This window comes from Delphinus delphis, chromosome 1, assembly GCF_949987515.2.
Source record: "Delphinus delphis chromosome 1, mDelDel1.2, whole genome shotgun sequence".
In the NCBI taxonomy this organism is placed as follows: Eukaryota; Metazoa; Chordata; class Mammalia; order Artiodactyla; family Delphinidae; genus Delphinus; species Delphinus delphis.
In genome coordinates, this window is record NC_082683.1 from 12,898,605 (window position 1) to 12,910,592 (window position 11,988).

At 52.3% G+C, this 11,988-nt stretch overlaps 1 protein-coding gene across 1 annotated transcript in view; it reads left to right on the top strand.

The window, feature by feature from the left end:
- Positions 1–7,668, top strand: part of LOC132433034 (protein-arginine deiminase type-4-like) — a 30,551-nt gene extending 22,883 nt beyond the window's left edge. The window contains 7 exon segments of the mRNA XM_060023828.1: positions 579–756; positions 3,499–3,640; positions 3,891–3,993; positions 4,831–4,901; positions 5,447–5,462; positions 5,465–5,571; positions 7,435–7,668. Coding sequence (XP_059879811.1) covers positions 579–756; positions 3,499–3,640; positions 3,891–3,993; positions 4,831–4,901; positions 5,447–5,462; positions 5,465–5,571; positions 7,435–7,668 — 851 coding nt within the window.
- Positions 7,669–11,988: the final 4,320 nt, after the last annotated feature.

Genomic DNA, 11,988 nt, shown 5'->3' on the forward strand with positions numbered 1-11,988 from the left:
AAACAAAAAAAAGGTTCTGAAGAACCTAGGGGCAGGACAGGAATAAAGACGAAGACATAGAGTATGGACTTGAGGATATGGGGAGGGAAAGGGTAAGCTGGGACGAAGTGAGAGAGTGGCATGAACATACATACACTACCAAACATAAAATAGAGAGCTAGTGGGAAGCAGCCGCATAGCACAGGGAGATCAGCTCCGTGCTTTGTGACCACCTAGAGGGGTGGGATAGGGAGGGTGGGAGGGAGGGAGATGCAAGAGGGAGGAGATATGGGGATATATGTATAGCTGATTCACTTTGTTATAAAGCAGAAACTAACACACCATTGTAAAGCAATTACACTCCAATAAAGATGTTAAAAAAAAAAAGTCAAACTCCTCGCCAGGTAACGGCCCCATCTGCTTCTCCAACCCCGTCATGGGCCACTTTCCCTGTCCCTCACCTGGCTCCAGCCCCACTGGCCTCCTTCCTGTTCTTCAAATGTACCCAACTTGTGCTTGCCCCAGGGCCTTTTCATATGCTGTTCCCGCTTCCTGGTTAGCTTCCCGGTTCACATGTCTGGCTGCTTCTCCACCTTCAGGTCTCAGCTTCAATGCCCTCCTTAGTGAGGCCATCCTGGTACTGAAGGACACATCCACGCCCCTGGCATTCTCCACTGTAGCACTGCTGGTTCCTTCTGTTATAAATCACCGGACTGTTTACTTTCCAACCTCTGTCTCCCTGCTAGACTGGAAGCACCACAAGGGCACGCCTGGGCCGTAGTGCCCATCACTGTACACCAGGCACTTAGCATGCGGCTTACACGTGGTGGGTGTTCTCCCACAAGACAACATCAGTACCTTTTAAACCGGTCGGTGGAACACCAGTAGCACTTGCCATAAGTAGAAGCATTGAAGCTTGAAGTTAAACAGAATGAAGACAAAAGAGCGCTGTTAAATCCAGCTCCACACAAATGACTGCAGAAACTCCGAACCAGGTTCCACCCTCCGCTTGTTAAGACGGGAGGTTAGCGGGTGTTAAGGGAGGATTTGCATCACCCGCTCTGGGACTTTCATCTTTGATGAACCAGAGAGACTGGAGGAGAACTTGGACGCATTCTAAGCCTGTGCTGGAATCTGTAGCGAGTAGCACATGCGAGCATCTCCTGCACATCTTGCTCTGGGTCGGGGGGCCCTTCTCCAGACCATGGATACCCCTTCATTCGCCTGCAGAAATCCAAGCCTGCAGCCTAGGTAGCTTTCTTCTCATGGTGACAGCCAGGGCAGTGACTTGGATGAATTTGCTATTCATTCATCAAATGTTCTTTGAGCACATACTCTGTGCCCAGCCCTGTTCTAGGCACTTGGAATCTATTGGTGAGCAATGCCAAGGCCCCTGCCCTCATGGAGCTGACATTCTAGCCCAGAGAGATTGACAAGGAACAATATGTTTAATGAATAAATACATTACATTATATGTTGGGAGGTGAAATCAAGTACTACAGAAAAAGAAAGAGCAGAATCAAGGGGCTCACAGGTGCCAGAGTGGTGGGGGGACTGGATTGCAATTTTAAATAAAATGGTCAGGGGAGGCCTCTTTGAGAAGCTGACACTGGAGCAAAAACAGGAAAGAGGTGAAGAAGTTGACTCTGTAGATATCTTGGTGAAGAGTGTTCTGGGCGGTGGAACAGCCAGTGCAAAGGCCCTGAGGCAGGGCATGCCTGGCATGTTCACAGAATAGCGAGGAGGCCCGAAGGGGTGGAGCTGAGTGAGCAAGAGGCAAAGTGGTAGGAGAGGCAGAGAGGTGACGGGGATGAGGTGTAGTGGGGAGACGGATCCTGTGAGCTTCTTGGCCATCGTAAAGCCGTTTAGAATCTGAGAAACTGGGGAATCATTGCAGAGTCTTAAACAGAGGATGATTATGACCTGATTGATGTTATTAAAGAGAACCTCTGGCTGCCCACTGAGAATGGACGGCAGCGGGGCAAGGGTGGGAGCAGGGAGAGTGGGGATGAAGCTGGTGCTGTAACTGGAAAGATGATGGGGTTGCAGACCAGGGGAGCAGGGGAGGGGGTGAGAAACAGCCAGATTTGGGACATGTTTTGAGGACAGAGCCAATGGGATTTCCTGATGCTGTGAGGGAGAGACAAGCCTAGATGACTTCAGGTTTTGACCCTTGTGAGTGGCAGGTGTCATCCCTTGAGATGGGAGGACTGGGGGAGGAACAGGGAACAAGGAGCTGGGAAGCGGGGATCAGCAGTTCTGCTTGGGGCAAATGTGAGATATTTAGTCAACATCCAAGTCAGACATTGTGCCACATGTACGGCGTTTGGGAGGGAAATACAGACTGAGATATAAACGTGGGCATGGTCAGCACATGGATGGTATTTCATGAGACTGGGTGAGATCGTCAAAGGAGGGAGTGAATCAAGGACTAGGTCTGGGGCCCCCAGTGCACAGGAGGCTGAGAGGGAGCAATGGCCGAAGCGAAGTGCAGAAAGTGTGGGAGGGACATGAGGGTGACCAGCTGACTCGGATGCTAATGGACAAGGAAGCCTGGGCACTGCCCTTGGGTTTAGCTGTGTGACCACGAAGACCTCGAGGGAGCAGTGTTGACGGCCCAGCCGGGGAGGAAGTCAGGTTGGCATGGGTTTTAGAGAGAAAGGGACGATTTGGAAATGATGGTTTTTAGACTTAAGCTATCACAGACCTCCTTGAGACTAGTCATCTTCCCAGAAAAATGCACCCAAGCTCACTATTTGGGATCTGTTTTCAGGGAGTCTGTGGCCCCCATGAAGCCCCAGGGTACAGACCGTCGACTTGTAGGAAGCCGAGTTATAGGTGCAGTACGTAGACCGAATGATGGCTCCTCAAATGTGGCCTAATCCCCAGAAGCAGATGCTGTCTTACATGGCAACAGGGGCTTTGCAGATGTGATTAAGTTAGGGATTTTGAGATGGGGATTCTCAGGATCTGGGTGGGCTCTATGTAATCACAGCGCTCCTTGTGAGAGGGAGGAAGGTGGGTTGCGGTGGGAAAATGCATGTGATGACAGCAACAGAGGTTGGAGTGACGGGCATTGAAGAGATGGAAGAAGAGGCGACCAGCCAACGTGGCCACTAGAAGCTGAAAAAGGAAAGAAGATGGATTCTCTGCCGGAGCCTCCAAAGGGAACCAACATGCCACCCCTTGATTTTAGCCCAGCGAAACTGATTTCAGACTTCTGACCTCAGAACCGTAAGAGATAAACGTGTGTTGTTCGAAGCCACGAATTGGGTTACAGCAGCAGCTGGAAACTAATACAGGGATGAGAGGTGTGTTACCTGCCCGGTCTTCTCATGAAGATGGAGATGTAATAAAAAAAAAAAAAGGTATCCCAGGGTCTTGAATCCCTTCCCTGAAGGAGAACCTTGACCCCTTCGCCAAGTCCCAGTCCCGAAGAGACTTCCTTGCTAATCCCCACCTTTGTTGGCTCCCCCACCCCCATCTCCCCATAACACTCCTTTAACCCCGCGTTGGCAGCAAGGAAAGCCAGGAGACGCACAAGGACCTGCAGGATTTCCTCAGTGCCCAGCAGGTGCAGGCCCCTGTGAAACTCTACTCCGACTGGCTGTCTGTGGGCCACGTGGATGAGTTCCTGAGCTTCGTTCCAGTGCACAAGAAGGTGCAGTCCGGGGGGCTCCCTGGAGGAAGCCACATGTCTTCTTCTTGGGTTTCCAAACACAGCTCTGCCTCTGCCTGGGGGTGACTGACCTTACCTTCCTGACTCTGTTTTTCCCTCACCCCCAGGAGGGGGCATGTAAGAGGCGGTCTGCCCAGGTCCAAACCCACACTCCCCGTACCCTCAGCAGAACCTTCCTCCTTAGGAGACCCAGGGCAAAGCTGACCTCTGACCCCAGGGTTTCTGCCTCCAGGGCTTCTGGCTGCTCCTGGCCAGCCCCAGGTCCTGCTACAAACTGTTCCAGGAGCGAATGAAGGAAGGCCATGGGGAGGCTCTGCTGTTCCAAGGGGTCAAGAGTAAGATGGCTGTGCCTGTTCTTTTACCTGGGAAACTTCCTCTGCCTTCACATGGTCTCCTATTGCCAGACGGAATCATTCAGGCAACAGACGTCTGAGTAGCCACTGAGCACCAGGCTTTGTGCTAAGTGCTGGGGATGCTGTATGAACAGGGCAGAATAGCTCCCTGCCCTCAGGACCCAGAGTCCAGGGCAAAGTGAGTCAAGGAAACAACTAAACACAGGGGCATTGAGGGGTGTCTGAGAGGAGCTCAAGGAAGGCTTCCTGGAGGAGGCGAAGATCAAGCATGAGCGTGAGAGATGAGCAGGAGTTGGCCAGGCAAACGGGGCAGTGGGATGGAAGGAAGAGAGATATTCCAGACAGAAGGAACAGCAAAGGCACAGAGGCAGGAGAACGCAAGATGTGTTTGAGGACCTGAAAAAAGTTCAGTCTGGGTGGAGCACAGAATGAAATATTTTTTTCAGTGAAATCCACAGACACTGGTCAGAGTCAGAGGTTGAAGTCACCATGGCTGAGAGTTTTCACCTAATATCTGTGTATGTCCTGTAGCATCAGGCAATGGTCAGACCTCTGATTGCCCCTCCAGAAACGGGATCCCTTTGGAGATAAGAAAATTTAAGGGAGCGAAGTTAAAACTCTTAATGAGAACTTACCCTGATAGATTATTTTATTAAAGTCATCTGCCTCCCAGATGCTCATAATAAACCTATATTTTAGGAATCATTGCTGCCCCCATTTTATAGATGGGAAAACTGAGCCCCGACTGGACCTGCTGGGAAGAGCAAAATGGACCTCTGAATTCATCTGCTTTTTTTCTTTTCTTTTTCTCCATGACAGACAAAACCCAGCAGAAAATAAAGGACATTCTGTCAAACGAGAAACTGAGAGAACATAATTCATATGTGGAGGTACTAGCCTGGCTGCCCAGGAGATGCCATATCCCGGGCAGACCCGACACTCCCACCCCCACCTCCAGCCCCCTTCCCTGTGGTTAGAGGCCCAAGGCAGAGCCTTCCACGGGCTCAGTGATGAACAGCCCTGGGATTTGGGTCAATGTGTGTGTGAGAGAGAGAAAGAGAGAGAGGAGACCTTGGTCACCACTACAGGAATACACACAAGGTGATGCACGGAGGAGAGAGAATTGACAAAGCTGGAGCTGGAGAAAGATGGGGGAAACTCTCAGAAACAGAGGGACAGAGGCAGGAGAGAGGCCAAGCGTTGGAGTGACTGGAAAGGCAGGGACACAGAAGCAGAAAAGAGAGGCAGAGGGACTGAGCAGAGGGAGGGAAGGAGGGAGGAAAAGGAGGTGCCCATCACCGCCTTCCTGACCCTGTCCGTGGTCCTTCCCCTGACCGGGCCTCAGCCCCACCTGCCCCTCCCCAACGGCAGTCCGCGCCCCGCCCCGTGCTAGCCCCGCCCCGCCCACCGCCGTCCCCTCCTCCCGCCCCCCCAGAAATGCATCGACTGGAACAGGAGCTGGGCGTGAAGGAAGGGGACATCGTGGACATCCCCCAGCTCTTCAAGCTCCAGAAAGGCTTCAAAGGGACCCTCAAGGTGGAAGCCTTTTTCCCAAACATGGTGAGGAAGTGACCTTCTGAGTAGCCTTAAGTCAGAGAGGCCAGCTGGGCACTGGGTCCAGGAGGCTTGGTTGGCTCCTCACCCGTTGGGGTTTGCACGGCCCTATCCGCCTTACAGAGGCTTTAGGCAACCACCTGGGGGTCAAAGACTATCATCGCCCCCACTTTACAGATGATGCCCAGGGAGACCAGGTCCCTGGCAAGAGGTGGGATTCAGAGCCTGGGGTCTGGCTGAACTGCCCCCTGTGGACTTTCGGTGGCAGGTGAGGTAGGAATGGGGCAGGTTCTGGGGGGCGGAGACAAGCAACAAGCAAGATGCTCTCAGGTCGAATTAAGTACCATGAAGGGAATAAAGGTGGGGCACCTTTTCAGACTGGTCCAGGAAGGCCTCTCTGAGGAGGTTAGGCTGGCACTGCCTGGCTAAGTGGGATTCACCTGTCTGAAGGGTGAACTTGAGGGAGATCCACTTTTGTCGAGAACTTTTAACTGACCCCAGCACCATCTTGAAGTCACCTGGTATATATTTCCCGTCCCTCTGCCCTCTTGCTGTGTCTCTTCCAAGAATAGCCAAAGGCCAGGCAGAAACCTCACCCAATTCTACTGGGGTCCTTCAGCCCCCTCTCCCGCTGCAGCTGCGGATTACAGTTCAGGGAAGAGCCTGTAGTCCCTGGCACAGTGGTCTTCAAACTGGGTTCTCCAGGGCCCTGGGGTTCCAAGGTAGGACCTCAAATGCAGTGGTTTAGATTTTGTCTGTTTCATGCACTGAAGTGCTGCAGAAGATTTTGTTTAGAATAAAGCTTCCTTGGCTAAAATGAGACAGGAGGGGGCACCCTCCTCTTAACCCCTGGAATAAAATTGGCCCCAAGCATTTCATGTTTTCTCCAGTTTAGCCCAGCCAGGCAAGAAAGCTGATGCTGACAGATGGGGGATGAGGCATCTCAGATGAAGTAATCAGCTATGCTGAGGGCCGACTTTGTTCCTCCACTGTGCGCGGCTCCAGAGGGAGCTGGAGCCTGAGCCATGACTCTCCCAGGAGCCCCGTGATGGGCGGTGGGGGCGTGGGCCTGGGCATGGAACAGGCGGAGAAATGAGGAGTGCCAGGCACTTGGCATGGGCTACATCTGAGCGGTGAGATGCCCCTTCGGTGACTCGTAAGCCCTGGAGACTGACTCCGTGCTTACCACGAGCTGGCACAGACTCTGCATACAGGTTCTTCTCCAATTGTCACAGCAATGGAAATGTGTTTGGGTTCTCTTTGCTGATGGGGCCCAGAGAGGCGAAGTGACTTGCCTAAGGCCACACAGCTATATAATAGTAGTGCTGGGATTCAAATCCATGTTGGCCTGGAGCCCAAATCCTCATCCTTTCACCTCACCAGGCCACCTCCCAATATAACGGAGGAAACATAGTCACTTACATAAGGTATAACATATGGAAGGTGCCCCAAAATAGGTAGTCACTTATTCACCAGATCATATCAACAGATATTTATTAAGTGCCTACTCTGTGCCAGGCACTGTGCTGGGAGCTATGGAAACACAGAGGAGGATGACTAACTCACCGGCAGCTTCACGGAGGCGGTGGTACTTGAGCTGGGCCTTGAGTAATCGAGTTTGCCACGGGGTGGCCGTGGGGAAGGAGAGAGCAGTGTTAAGAATGTGGACCCCGGAGTTCGACGGATTTGAGTAGAAGTCCTAGACTCGCTGGGTGGCCTTAAGTAGCTCACGTTACCGGCCTGGGCCTCAGTTTGCTCATCTGTGAAGTGGGGCTGTTATTTCCAAAGGTCAGAAGAGGAAGGGGGCGCTCAGATGGTGCCGCAGGCTGCACGCTGCTGCCCCTGACCTGGGCTCCTGCTTCTTTGCAGGTGAACATGCTGGTGCTGGGGAAGCACCTGGGCATCCCCAAGCCCTTCGGGCCCATCATCAACGGCCGCTGTTGCCTGGAGGAGAAGGTGCGGTCCCTGCTGGAGCCTCTGGGCCTCCACTGCACCTTCATCGATGACTTCTACACCTACCACGTTCAGCAGGGGAATGTGCACTGCGGCACCAACGTGTGCCGGCAGCCCTTCTCCTTCAAGTGGTGGTGCATGGTGCCCTGAGCCCGTTCTGCGCCCCCGTCCCCCCGTCCCTGGAAGATCCTGGCCAGAGGCTCTGGTCCCCTGCAGTGAGGCACAGCAAGAGGTCTTGGGGACATTTTGGCTCCTGGGGAGGGGTGGAGGATCACCCTCTGGGCAGTGGCTTGATTCCTTCCCCTGTGCCCCAGCCCCTGAAATCCTCACCGAGGACCCCAACATGGTCATGGCATTGAAAACTCACTTCTGCTGTGAGAAGCTGCAATGACTTTTTTTTTTTTTTTGCAGTACGCAGGCCTCTCACTGCTGTGGCCTCTCCCGTTGCAGAGCACAGTCTCCGGACGCGCAGGCTCAGCAGCCATGGCTCACAGGCCCAGCCGCTCCGCGGCATGTGGGATCCTCCCGGACCGGGGCACGAACCCACGTCCGCTGCATCGGCAGGCGGACTCTCAACCACTGCGCCACCAGGGAAGCCCCTGCAATGACATTTTACAGTCACTTTGTATGTGAGGTCAAGCTAATGCTCCTGGCGTTCATTCATTTATTCATTCACTCACTGTCATGGTCGAATTGAATATTACAAACGTGAAGGTTCGACCGGGATACATTGAAGGCCAACATTCCTGCGTATGTCTTTCTTTCCCGGGCATACATTGGGTCTATAAAATTTTCTATGATCTGAGCCTAGTTGATTCTAATCTTCCCAAGGAGCCTCTGAGGGAGACTGAGGGGGGAGGAGGAGGGCTGAGGCCCCCAGGGGTGCAGCACATCCCCAGAGCTGCACTGAAGTCAGTTTCCAAACAGCCAGCCAGGTGAACTGCCTGAGGTGTACAGATGCTCATTTGATTATTTGCTTTAATGTGTGTGTATGTTAACTGCACTCCTCTGTATTTCAGGATTAAAAAAATAAAGTTATAAAAAGTTGACTGGATCACAGGGACACTCGGCAGGAAAGAGCAGCAGAGATGAAGTCGTGGCAGCCTCAGGCTTCGGATACCACAGAGCGATATTTATCAGGTTCGAGGGCAAAGGTGCAGCCTGATTCCTGGTCACATTGTCCTTTGGAAAAAAGGCAACAGACATGGAATGCAAGAACCCAAGGGGGACAGGAGAACTGACTGTCGTTTCAAACACGCAAACGTTTCAGACATCAGCAAATTCTCATTGTCTCTGGCATTTGTCATTTCCGTTCCACCAGCTAGAAAGCCCTGTAAAGCAGAGTCTTGTCCCTCTTGTTTTCTGCTGTGCCACACTCCGTCTAGCTGGACGTGGCGCAGAACAGGAGTCATGGGTTTCGTAGAGTGAGGTTGTTAGTCCCCCCTGTGTCCTTTTCATATGTTTTCTTTTATGGCCCTGACATTAGGACGTAAGATTCCCCTGAAGAAAATAAAACTTGGTGACTTGAGGTCTTGATGATTGAGGCCAGATTTTGGCTCCATAGAGCCTGAGATGCTCAGAAAACACCCAGAGATGCTGTTTTCAGGTGGGTCGTGGAGAACATGATGGTGGAAAAAGATGGTCATCCGGAGTGTCTGCCCTCACACAGACTGAGGAGAAAGGGATCCATAAACCCGGTCACCATGTGCTTCTTTCTCTGAAGAGCATCAGCTCCCCCCACCCCCACCCCGCTTGGAATTTGCGGAGGCAGAAGATGCACAAGTGTTTCTTGTGGACAGAAGGGGGCCGTGCACAAGGGGAAGCTGGTGTGAGGTTGTCCCCAGACCTGACCAATAGGGCAGCCTGGAGCAGTGAATGAGCTCAGTGGACAAAAGCGGAAGCCCTTGCCAGATTCCTGGAGCTGCAGAAGGCTGGAGAGATGAGCTGACGGCTAAAGCGGCCCTTGCATCCGCTAAGTGCAAGCGAGCCTCCTCCAACCGCTCATGGGGGATGCGGGGCATCAGTAAAGGAGCCAGGGGAGCCCGAGTGAGAGACAGCACCCGTTTAAGTCCTGCCAGCCCCGTAGAGCATCTTGTGATGGCGCTCAGGAGCAAGAACTTTCCTGCTCCTCCCTCCCTCCCTCACACCCATCTCCCCTCCCTTCTCCTGCAGTCACGTTAGTTTTCTGCAGCTGCTCTAACAAATTACCACAAACTCGGTGGCTTAAAACAACAGAAATTTATCCTCTCACAGTTCTAGAGGCCAGAAGTCCAGAACCAGTTTCACCGGGCTGACATCAAGATGTCCGCAAGGCCGGATCCCTTCCGGAGCCCTAGGGGAGAAACCACCCTTCGCCTCTTCCAGCTTCTGGTGGCTGTCGGCATGCCTCGGCGGGTGGCTGCATCGCTCCAGTCTCTGCCTGTGTGGTCGTTGCCTTCTCCTTCTGTGTATGTCACTCCCTCTGCTTCTCTTATAAAGACACTGGTGATGGCATTTACGGCCCACCCAGATAATCCAGGATAATCTTAGCTCAAAAATTCTTAGTCACATCTGCAAGGACTCTTTCTATATGAGATAACACAGGTTCCAGGGATTAGGGCCTTGATATCTTTCGGGGGCTATTATTCAACCTACTACCGGTTAGGAACCACCACTTGCCAGCTGGACAGATAGAAGGGGAAGAAAGAAGCCAAGCATCCCCTTTCCAGAGTTCTAAGTTTTGCAGCTGCATTAAATCCTAACGGGAAATAACTTAACTTTTTAAAAATTGAAATATAATTGACATATACGTTGTGTAAGTTTAAGGTGTACAAACGTGTTGACTTGATACATTTATATGTTGCAATACGATGACCACTGTAGTGTTAGCTGATACCTGTATCCCATCACATAATTATCACCTTTTGGGGGGGGGATAGATTTAATTTCATAAAAGCAAATTAAGGGGTTTTCTTTTGTGTGGGATTCAACTTTCAAACCTCTGAATTGAGATTGTTTGGTGACTGTTTTATGTCTGGTTCCCGGAAACAGATTCTGCCCACAGGAGGTTTCTGGGCCGGGGGTGGGGTGGGGGGAATGGTGGGAGGGTGCTCTTAGGAACCATAGGTGGGAGGGAGTCTGGGGGGCAGTGGGAGACGATAAACTGGGATGTAGTGACCACAAAGGTTTTGGGAAGTCCCCTGGCATGCTCTGGGGCTGGGCCCTCGGAGTTGTCCTGAATTAAGACAAGCAGCCTGCCCTTTGTCTCCCCACATTGGATGGAGCTGCCCCCAAGGAGGGACTGTAACCTTGGGAATTGGCAGTAGACGATTCCAGGAAAGGGACTTGCTGTGAGCAGCCGGAAGCCAACACTCATAGCAGCTGGGGAATTAATGCCTCTGCCCTGAAGAGGGGGTCAGGTGGCATACCATAATGTCCACCAGTGACCCAAAGTGACCATGGGAGTTGATTATCTCAGGAAACGTCACTGAGGAACTGAGGGAGGACTTCCTACACTGAATCAGCATGTGAGGAAACATGGGAATCCACGTAAAAGTTGCCTTATGGTTACAAACCCCTCGCTTCATTGGAGAGACCTGGGGAAGCCCACTGGGTTATCTTTTGTGGGGACTGGGGGTCATTTAGTCATTTGGGCCACAAAAACTTATTGAGTACCTACTATGTCCAGGACTCTCGTGGATGCTGGAGAGTCAGTGGTGAACAGGAATCCCCCTAGAGGGGGTGCAGGACCTGCTCTAGATCCCTCCAAGCCCCCCTCATGCCCTGAGGGTTCTCCATGCACCAGGCCGAGGGTGCCCCCCACTATACTCAGAGCCCCGCACAAAGCAGGGCTGCCCAAAGCTGGGAGAGACAGAACTCCCATGCTCTTCCGCTCCAGAACCCTGAGCCCAGCCCTCTCGACCCCTCCCAAGTCAGACCATCCCTTTCCTCCAGCCAGGCTCTGGCTGGCTTGTGTGTGAGCAGATAGGTGGATGGGTGCGGGTGAGCCATTTGGGGTGAGAGCATACACACGATGGGCTCCTCCTACCAGAGGGGCAGTTAGGGTCTTCCTGGCCACCCCCTGCCTCCAAGAGCCCCCAAAAAAGCCACTCCTGCAGTTATGCTGCATGCTTAAAGCCTCCAAGGAGGGCTAGTTTTCTTTTTAATCTCAAATTCACCAAGCCTGACTCACCGGCAGCCTTCACACGGTACCCAACTTATGTCCCCCAGGCAGTTACACACAGGTTACTCATCACAGCATCGTATGCCAGGGCAAAAGACTGAACACAAACGCTTATATATGATTGCACAGCCTTCCTCAGAATACTACACAGCCATAACAAAGGCTCAGGATGCTTTTTACCTACTGATACGAAGAACTTCTCTCTGAGTTATAAATACAATGAAGTGAATAAAGCGAGGTACGGAATACTATGCAGAATATATATTACCATTTATGTAAATGCAAGAAAGGGGGGAGGAGATAGGTTC